At 38.4% G+C, this 9,970-nt stretch overlaps 1 protein-coding gene across 1 annotated transcript; it reads right to left on the bottom strand.

The window, feature by feature from the left end:
- Positions 1-3,315: 3,315 nt before the first annotated feature.
- On the bottom strand, positions 3,316-9,812 carry RB195_021316 (uncharacterized protein; the record flags this gene model as incomplete). The annotated part of the gene is made up of 14 exons (XM_064207984.1): positions 3,316-3,427; positions 4,422-4,524; positions 4,592-4,646; positions 4,709-4,819; positions 5,061-5,162; positions 5,226-5,373; positions 7,129-7,235; positions 7,298-7,471; positions 7,537-7,650; positions 7,708-7,855; positions 7,920-8,002; positions 9,272-9,427; positions 9,504-9,668; positions 9,735-9,812. The coding sequence occupies 14 exons, from the start codon at positions 9,810-9,812 to the stop codon at positions 3,316-3,318; spliced, it is 1,656 nt and encodes a 551-aa protein (XP_064063865.1).
- Positions 9,813-9,970: the final 158 nt, after the last annotated feature.

The following is a 9,970-nucleotide window of genomic DNA, read 5'->3' as shown; positions in this document are numbered from 1 at the left end:
CTAACGGTGATGACAAATATTATAAGAAAGATGAAGAAAAAAAACAGTGAAATGAAACTCTTGAAGAGTCCATTATCTAAGAAACATCTGGAAAAAAAAAAACAACTAAGAGCGGCTCAAAGTCGCAGTCGTATTCATTTCCTTCTCACTGTTCATTATCATTATTGAAGTGTAGAAGTTGAATTTCTCTCTATAATACATGCGGTGATTCTAAATTGATTTCCACACTATGTTCATTTGAATCTGTCATTGTTTCCCAATTTTTTTTTTATGTGTACATATATGCCGTTTAGTCCGATTCATGTAGAGCCTATCGCCTCGAGTGGTTTCCGCCTTTCTTTAGCCGAGTGACTTTTCATCATTTCATCACGTATGCATTTTTTTTTTGTTCAAACATGTCCACAACATGGACATATATTATCACATCCATTCACATTGTACGCTCTCTCTAGCCCCAAATTACAGCGTGTCGATTACTTTCTCGTTCACATTCATCGTGTGTTCGGGTTTGTACACATTTATCATTCTGTGGTCGATTATAACATATTATCATATTGTGATGTTCTGTCAGCCTATTGCCTTTTTTTCTCTTAAAGGAACTGTTTGTTTATTACAGCGTATCATTTCGGGAGTATTATAGTGTTTCCTTTATTTATTTGTATTATTCGGGTTCATCGTATATGTCACTTAGCAGTAGCGGCTATGTAAGCTTACTTAAAAGGCTTTGTAAGATATTTGGAGAAGTGTCGATGGTTCTTTATGTTACCGAATAGGTGGTTAAGAATCCCTCGAAGTAATTTAGTTCCCATTGATGTGAGGCGATCAGAGTAGATCAGAACTTTTCGGTAATCAATTTCGAAGATGTTTCACCCAGTCTAGTCCAAATCGGTTTTCTCTTAACCTTCGATCTGCGCCACCTTAAGGGCACATATTCTTAGAAAATCACTTTCTACTCGAGTTCTTTAGGTGAATTTCTGCGAGTACGAAATTAAATTTCTACGAAAGAGTTTTGATCTTGCCTGAGATCAGTTGAATGGAATTGGGAAAAAAGCCGGCTTTTTTTCGAAGTTTTTTTGACCAGACTCTAGGCGTGACCAATTTTCTCGGAATTTGTACCAATGCAAAGAATGTTATTTCTCTTAGCATAATGAAGAAATCCATCTCGAAAACCTGAATCCTGGAGCCACATGCCAAGTGACATAGCCATTGATTCCCACACCTTCGCTTAACTATGAATTTATTGTGAACGACCGGATCTATAGTTATGCCATGCCCAATCAATCGATACTCTTTCTAAACAATGTACTGTCTCTTTTCAATCGGCATAACTATTCTATCCGACTATCGTACAACTTCTTTACTTCGCAGTATGCCCAGCGTACGAAGCGATCGTGATGTTTCTGTGATTCTATCTAGTTTTAAGAATTATATTGTCAGAAATATTTTCTTGCAAAGCATAATATACATTAATAACAATATACCACAGTATGTCCTCTTTCTTCAATGCTCTCTCTCTCGAATTTTGGGCCAGTTGTCGTGCGAGTCTGATTATTGTTTGTTCATTCTATGTACTGTGAATGATGATGGTTTCAGCTGTGCCTAGCATTCAGTTTGAAGGATTCCACACATTGAAACAAAATTTTTGCTGTACGGTATACACGTCTGCAACGGACATCTTGTTGTACACTCCAGCTAAAACTAGCACCTTTAGAATTCTTTCGGTTTGCGATGTTTGTTTCTTTCGTAATAAAGTATTTGCTTTCGTTGGTATAATTGTATTCACTTAGTAACATGGATTTGTAGAAGTTTATTTTTTTGTACGAGTATTTCATCACTTCTTCTTACCGCACTCACACTTTTGTTGTAAAACTTATTCGTCTTAGTAGTCAATAATCCAGGACTCGACTTAGCTTTTTGAAGGGAGATCCACCTACAAAAACCTCATGAATGTTTTCTCGCACGTAGAAAACGATTGAGAAGTCTTCACATGCGATTCGCCTTATAAACTTTGTTCCATTCATGTAAATCCTTAGCAAGAAGAACTAAGGGAAATTGTATCTGGAACATTTATTCCTACTTCATTATATTATATTAGATCAATATCTAAGCAAAAAATGTTCATCTGTAAACCAGACCTGATCTATTGCTCAAAGAAAATATTCTTTAGCCTAGTGTTAAGTGGACAATCTTACAACTGGTCTCTTGATTAGATAGTCATTTGTAAAGGAATGAAAGCAAATTAAGGATTTCGTCTGTTCCATACAGCCATACGTACGTCATCATCACGTTGGAGACTCTTCACATTGTTTCAAAGTCCGATACCCCTAGAAGTATTTACTACTGCAAATGACAACCCGATGCTTAGATTACAAATCAATAACGAGGAATAGCACTGTTGATGAGGAACAAGCAGAGTGAGGAGTATAATCACTTACTCAAGTCACCGTCTACGTCATACTATTACTAGCTGTGATGTATGATGAAATGGAACGCTGGTGTAAAACAAAAACCAACAATTCTGCCCCGATCATACAATAAAAGAAATAATAGTAATATTTGACAGAAATATTTGTGCACTAGTGAACGTCCAATAACGTTGGGAAAATGCGGTTGCGTATCAAAAATCAGAGATCAGAAATTATCGTAAAAGATAGCAACGATTTTTGGTGAGATGACAAAAAGGATTCGGTCAAAATATGTCGAAATATGGGAATCATACGAACATCACATGCAAAGTTGAATGGACCGTGAAACAGTGAGGTATGACACCTCAACAGATTTCTTGAGGTCACTACAAATTAAATGAGCAACAGACCAATAAACAAATAATAGGTCAAGATCTATTTGCACGAGGTTCTTGATCTCAGCTATCTGCCACCAATCAATAGAATATGACCTAGTGGACATTTCTAGTGACATGCTAACGGTGAAAGTTACGTGAGGCACGAAGTCATCGGGATTTCCTTCGCACTGTTGTATTTATGGGATTTTCTATTTTTCTGCAAGATGTTCTTATCCTACAAATTCTTATATGACATCGAACCTTTTCATGGGCACAGATGAAGTACACTTCCATGGAATTTCTCATTCCATGTTGTTGAATCGAGAATGTTTCGTGACATTGGACCTACATTGCTGGACTAACTCCAGGCTAAACTAAGGATCACATTCTAATCCGTGCACTAGAGAAGAACATACAAATTTGTTTAAAACATGGAACCAATGCTCGAGCGACACATTGGTCCCCTCCTTTAATATCGTTATTTCACTTGGAAATTGTGAAATTCTCGCTTTATTTATGACGAGTTCTTGAATTCAACATTCATCAAAGTCTTCTAATTCACATCTAATTGCTTCTTCTTCATCATCATCTTCTTCTTCGTCTTCTTTTTTCCCTTCCTCATCGTTCTTCGTACGTAAGTCCACCCTAAAATACGTAGTTGCTAAATAGCCTCTAGTCTTTCCGAACCTTCGTTTAATTCGTATAGAAATCACCGCGATAGGAAAGATTGTTAGCTGTTAGCGCAGAATGTTACGCTGTGAGCTACTGAGCAGTATTTTAATGTCATTTGTTCGACCTTAATGTCTTTCTTTCCTGACTTTTGGTGATGATCTCTCCTAACGGTCGACGCTGCTTCTGTTAAACGACCTCTGTATCCTACCAGTAAATCGTAAAGTTAAAGTAATAAGCAGAACATAACACTTCGACTTCATTCCACGGTACGAGATGTGAGCTGACATTTACGCACAATAGAAGGACCACGGGCGCAGTCCGTAAGAGGTTCTGCTGTGACCGCCCAATCGATCGATTGTTCGAAACAACTCTGGTGCCAACTAATACTTTCAATCCTCTCGGGGTCGATAGATTGGTGCCAGACTTGTCCGGGAGGATAAAAAACACTGGCTTGATATATCGGGTAGCTCCAGCAAGTCATTGCATAGAGTAGACACGCTTTCGTGAGCCTTTACGGTTCTATATTGCGCTAAAATGCGTCGGTATCTCAAGCGGATTTATCAACATCTTTTTATACTTTTATCCTTTTAAGCTGAGTAGTTGATTTAACTCTGAGGAAATAAGGACTTATCCATGTTTTACCTCACGCCTGACGTGTCAGAGTCATGTTCTGGAATCTGCATGCCAAGACTAGGAATGTGGTACACGTTTTGTTTCAGAAGATTTTCCTATCCTCTTCAAATAATCAATGAGCTTCGAAATTCGTAATTAATTAACTTAATTTATTAAATTCGTAATTAAATTGTTGCTTTGTGAGCAAGTATTGTTTTTTCACATTACTACTTATGCTGTAAACTTACTACTTATACTGTAAACTTATACTGTGTAAACTACGATTCAACAAAAGCGAGTGACCGGCTTTGCCAACTTTCGCACAAGATCGTAACAAAAAAAGTACATAGACAACCTCTCTTCGGCGTGCTTGACCGCTTCATCCAGCTTTGCAAATATACGATCCTTTTCGACAGTTTCGTAGAAATCGGTGACTTCAAAAAGCTTTCGCATGTCACCTATAAATATCTTGTTTTTGTATAATTGACGTGCAAGTCGTGCATTCTAAATTTGAGACATTTTCACCTTTTTGCACTACGAGAAAAGTCTGGACATTTGAAGCGATGAGGTCTGCGACAACCTAGAATTAGATTCACTACAATTTTTTTTTGAATTGTCTATCAATCATAATAGATATCAAACCGTTTTCAATGTGGTAAGTCCAAGATAATCCACGTATGGAAATCCCCCGCAATCAATAACCAGTCGACATCTGTCCTCACGTGCCGCTCCTTTATGAGCTGCTCGAGCTTTCTGAATGTTGGTTTTTTTTCTGGAGTAAATATATCCTAGAAAAGTTAGTAGGCGATTATTGAAATCTATGTCAAACATGGCTAACAACTACGTTGCAAGGGTTTCTATCAGTTGAATGCATACATAGTGCCATCTTTCTGAGAAGGAACTAACTAACTATGACCATATGACACTTTGTCATGATCTACGCCGTAAATGATCACATTTTCAGGATAGTAGAACTGTAAAATTTAAATGTTACCTTAGCAAATATATCGTCTGTATTTGCTGCATTCATCTGATCAATAGTGATAAATGATTCAGCTTTCGTTCGCTCCCAAGTTTTCACTGACTGCCAAACTGCCTACGAAAGAAAATATTTAATCTAATAACTTCTTCCGGCAAAGAAGTGAAGTTCTCAACTAACTGTAGTAAATCTATCAATACTCGTGAATATAAGTGGTGCGTCCATACGAAACACACACACGTTCCCTCCAACAAATTCCAAATGTTTCTTTTTTGTCTCTTTAAAGTTACCTGTGTCACAATCACGTGAAAGAAAATGCCATTTAGGTCTGAAAAGAGTAAATAAAATATGGTTACGTAGCTAATACTTCTGGGATTATACTGATAGTGTTAGTCGTATATTCTAGGATCTAAAGAATTCCTTTCATCTCAGCAAGAAAGAGCAGGTGTAGCGCAGTCGGTAAGAAGTTCCGCCGTCTGCACGATCCATCGGAGGTTCAAATCCGCCCTGGCGCCCACCAAGGCCTTTATCCCTCCAGGGAATGAATTGGTGCCAGACTTGTTTGGGAGGAGAAAAACACTGACTTGACACATCGGCTAGTCACACGTTCGTAAACCCCAAAGGATTCTAAATTGAATTGAACGCGGTGGCGCATCCTAACTGGATTGATTGACGCCGGACACTTTATGGTTTGTCCTTGTTGATCCTCAACAAAAAACGAATGCGTCTATTTTAATGGAGTTCCATGCTTCTGGGAATGTGAGCAAAAAAGCAAACAATCAATTGTGATGTAATTTTCAGCTGTCTGTGACCGAATTAAAACTCTTTATAGACGCAAGAAATAGTAAGGTAGCTTTGGACGATCGATAACACATAAACAGTCATTTCCCTCATATCTACATCATTTTAAAAAAAATACATTTTGAGCTAATGAGAATTTTACTATTTTTGTAACAAATGAAACTGAAGAGAGGCCGTCATTCATTATTGCTACCGGGTACTTTTTACATGTCTCTAGTTCACATCATTGCATGAAAACAGACAAAGAATGTGAGGAAGGTTGGAATTTTTTCTTGCAGTTAGAAGGAAGAGGAAAAACTATGGAAACCGTTGGCTCAATAATTATGGGTATCGCATTTTTTCAATGCAAAACCCGTCCACATTGTCCAGAAAGCTGGGAAGAAGAAAGACAATTCGCTCACGTTTTTCTCTTCTTCACCATTAAAACTTAGGAAGAAAGAAAAAAAAAAACTTGCGAAGATAGAATGATATGAGTGAGCCGAATGTCTGTTTACATTTGCCGATAGTTTTCATCTAGAGTTTCTGCTCGTAAACAACTCGAGCTGAGAAGAACCGGACGGTGGTCAGAGTCGAATGCGACGTCGGACCAGGAAGAAGCTTTGCGAAGCGGATTCCTTCAAAAAGTGCATCTAAAACGCTGGAAGAGAAACGGGTCTAATCCCGCGGGAGGAATTTGCCTTTGCATCTGCGGGAACAAAATCCACATACAACTATGTATCTGCTGCCCACAGCCCAGAAAAAGCGTCTGAGAAGGATGTTGTGTCCCCAACTGCAAAAAGACCGCGAAAACAAATGGACGTCAAGAGCAAAGGAGTTTCTAAGAAAATGTGTGGGAGTGACAGAAACCCGTGGAAAGCCTATGCTTCACTGAAACAGTATAGCGGGAAGATGAAAAGATGTACCCCAGTCCTCAACACTACCAGTGGAGTGGCTGTCGGTGAAGCAACCCTACCAGTCTGGAGGCATCACTCTTCTGGGCCTTTCTGGAACAGCAAGCCCCATCAGCCACCGAACTCAAGCACGTTCATAGGCCAACCGACATATGGGTTTGAAAAGGAAGCACCGACCGAGTGGGAGGTTCCGGTATACATCCAGAAGATGAAAATTAGAAAATCTTGTGGAGATCGAAACATGAAAACAAAAACAAATCGAAACGGTAAAATCCGAACTATTCCACATTTTATCTTCGCTATACAGTTGAAATTCATCCACAACTTTTGTCATAGAAATACGCTACTCAAACTTCCATTCATTCACCCATATAAGCAAAACATGAACTTACTTCTGCATTCTAATTATTGTCGTTGATACAGCAAATCCAGTAGCGAGTAGAAGTCCCTCTCCCATATCGAAGCACACAGTTAGTATCATGCTCATGAGCCAGATGGTCTTGAGAAGATAATTGAGTGATACAGTTGTTTATTATAGAATAAAACAAGCTATGTGCTTACAAAGTCAACTTTGAAAACTGGCCAAAGCTCTCGAAGTTCAGCAAATTTAGCCAACATGACCTTTTGAGATACTATTATCATAGTGGATAGGATGCACTGGGGCAGATATTCCAGTGCTGGCCCAATGTACAAAATAACCAGTACCAGTGCTAACGATGAGAAAAGACATGTTAACTGAAATTATCGCATAAAGCAACTCCTTCGAGATACTGAGCTTATGAAGATAGATTACCAATTACCTGAGTACTTCCTCCAACAGCAGCGCCTACAACACTTCGCGCAAATCCGGAAGTTACTGGGAATACAGGGAAAAATGAGGACAATACACTGACAAACCCTAGCGCATATAATTCCTAAATCAGATCAACTCTTCTATTTGAAATATGAGAGCATTTAAAGAGCATTTGAACCTGTCCGTGATTAATCTTGTATTTATATCGTTTCTCCACAATCTTAGCTACAGTAAGGTGTATAGCGACAGCAGTAAGTGCTATTGCCACCACATTTACACCAATATACTGAATGAGATCAAAGCGAGGAAGACTAGGTGGAGGAAATCTGGAAAAGTAGATTTTGATTGTTGAAAATATCACTGCACAGTTATTAGAAAAAAGTCACTGACTCCGTTGGTATATTTCCTAAGACCTTAATGTTGTATCTTCTTGATAACTCTGCATAGTTCGTAGCGGTAATTCCAACAACGGCCTGGAAGATTTCCGAGTACATATGAACAAGTGGAAAGAAGAAGAACAACGTCAACGTGTCTTCAATAAGAATGAAGAAAATCGGACTTTATTTCTACTATTGGAAAAAAAAAATTAAAATTAAGTGGACCATTACATTGCAATCAAGGGAATTATTCGAGTTTAATAACTAAGCATCTATTTTATGTTATCAGTACCTATGTCAGATATCTGACTAATGCCTTATTTGGAAACTACTACCTAATACTAGTGCTAGCTAGTTCTTTTTTGTTGAAAACAAAGATAGAGAGGAATATTTCAAGGAAAAAAAATCGATCGGAATTGGCGTTCGATTCCGAGAGGTGACAACACATAAAAAAATTTCAAGATCCTATTCAGGTGTTAAACATGCTGGATTGACTTTAGATAGTGAAAATACGATCTCTGGATGAGCGGATGTTCAAATACTCACATTAGGTTTGGTAGTGGATATCTGAGACGAGAAATCACCATCAAACTTGTCTGGAGAAATAAAGGCACTGGCTTGATACATCAGCTAGCGTTCACATGCCATTCTGTATAAAGGTGCGAATTCTTGAACCGTGAACGGCTTTTAGGTGAAGCTACAAACACATCCCGGATTTTCACGTGGTGCTGAACTCACAGCGAAAGGGTAGAGTTCGGATAGACGATTGCGGAGCCCACCGTGGTTTCACTCATATTCGCCTAATAGTCGTACAGAATGGCGTGGAAACCATTTTAGTTCCTACCAGATACGGTTATAACTCGCTTTTATGAACACGTTCACGTCCTTTAAGAAGTCTATTCACTTGTCTCACTCGAATAGGCTGGTGAGAAGGCATAATTGATTTCCGACCGCTCGCACTTGGATGCGGCGAGTGCGCAAAGGTGGCGCGTTGCAACTAAAATCGTCGTAAAAAAAAACGGCGTCCTTTTTGTGTTTTTTAATTTCTTCGACTGCCATTGCTTGTGTTTACACGGACAACTGCGACGCGTCCGTAACAACTCGCATTCTCCTCTGAAAACGCTCTCTATCTTCGCTCTGCTCTATCTATTCGAATGTGGACCACAGTACATATATCTACCGGGATTTTCATCTAATGCAGTAGGTTTCCAAAATCGTAGAGATAATTGAGCTTTAGCTCATATATTTTTAATTTTAGCATATAGAAAAATTTGCACATATATAATGTGTGTTATTGTAATAGTTAATGTTTATAAATATTAATATAGCATTTACAAATGAACTACTACCGAGCTTCCAACTCACCAAAACAAGATCGAATGGTACAGGAAAGCTAAATGCAGTACTTAACCATGGAGAGATGAACTCCTTTCCTAATACGAGAAATGCCAAAGATGACAGAGAAATAGAAAGCGTTGGCCAGTGAATATTATGAATGTTCTGGATAAGGTCTTGGATTCGCTGAAAGTGTGTACAGGAGCTATCAACTGTTTAATGATGAGTATTGTAACTGAATTCGTTGGATAAAAGTACCAACATAATACAAATATCCTGGTCCACTCCTTCTAGGCAATTTTATACCAAGAGTATCACCAATTTGTGCAAAAAATACGTGTATTCCACCACCAACAACGAATCCAGACATAACTTGTTCCGAGAAAACTGTTGTAAGATACTGGAGTCGGAAAACACCCATGAGTACCTGCGAAAGAATATTACATTTTGCATAGTGTATTCGAAAAAAAAGGAACTAAGGATGGCCTCATACTTGGATGCATCCGGCAAAGAAAATTATTGTAGTGGCAACATGGATTTCTTTAATTGGACTGACACCGTCGGTCCACATTTCTGTTGTGACCTCCTCGACTAACGATGTTCCATTGTTCAATCGAAAAAAGGATTGTAAATAAATAGCTATACAATAAGAAATAGAAGGAAAGAAACTGATTAGGATCTATTATTTAGTTTTTGAAAAGGAAATCGAATGATATGTGTCTAATTTGT

The sequence above is a fragment of the Necator americanus genome, chromosome X (assembly GCF_031761385.1).
Source record: "Necator americanus strain Aroian chromosome X, whole genome shotgun sequence".
Taxonomy (NCBI): domain Eukaryota; kingdom Metazoa; phylum Nematoda; class Chromadorea; order Rhabditida; family Ancylostomatidae; genus Necator; species Necator americanus.
Note: the sequence above shows the minus strand (reverse complement) of the source record. Positions and strands in the feature narration are given on the sequence as shown.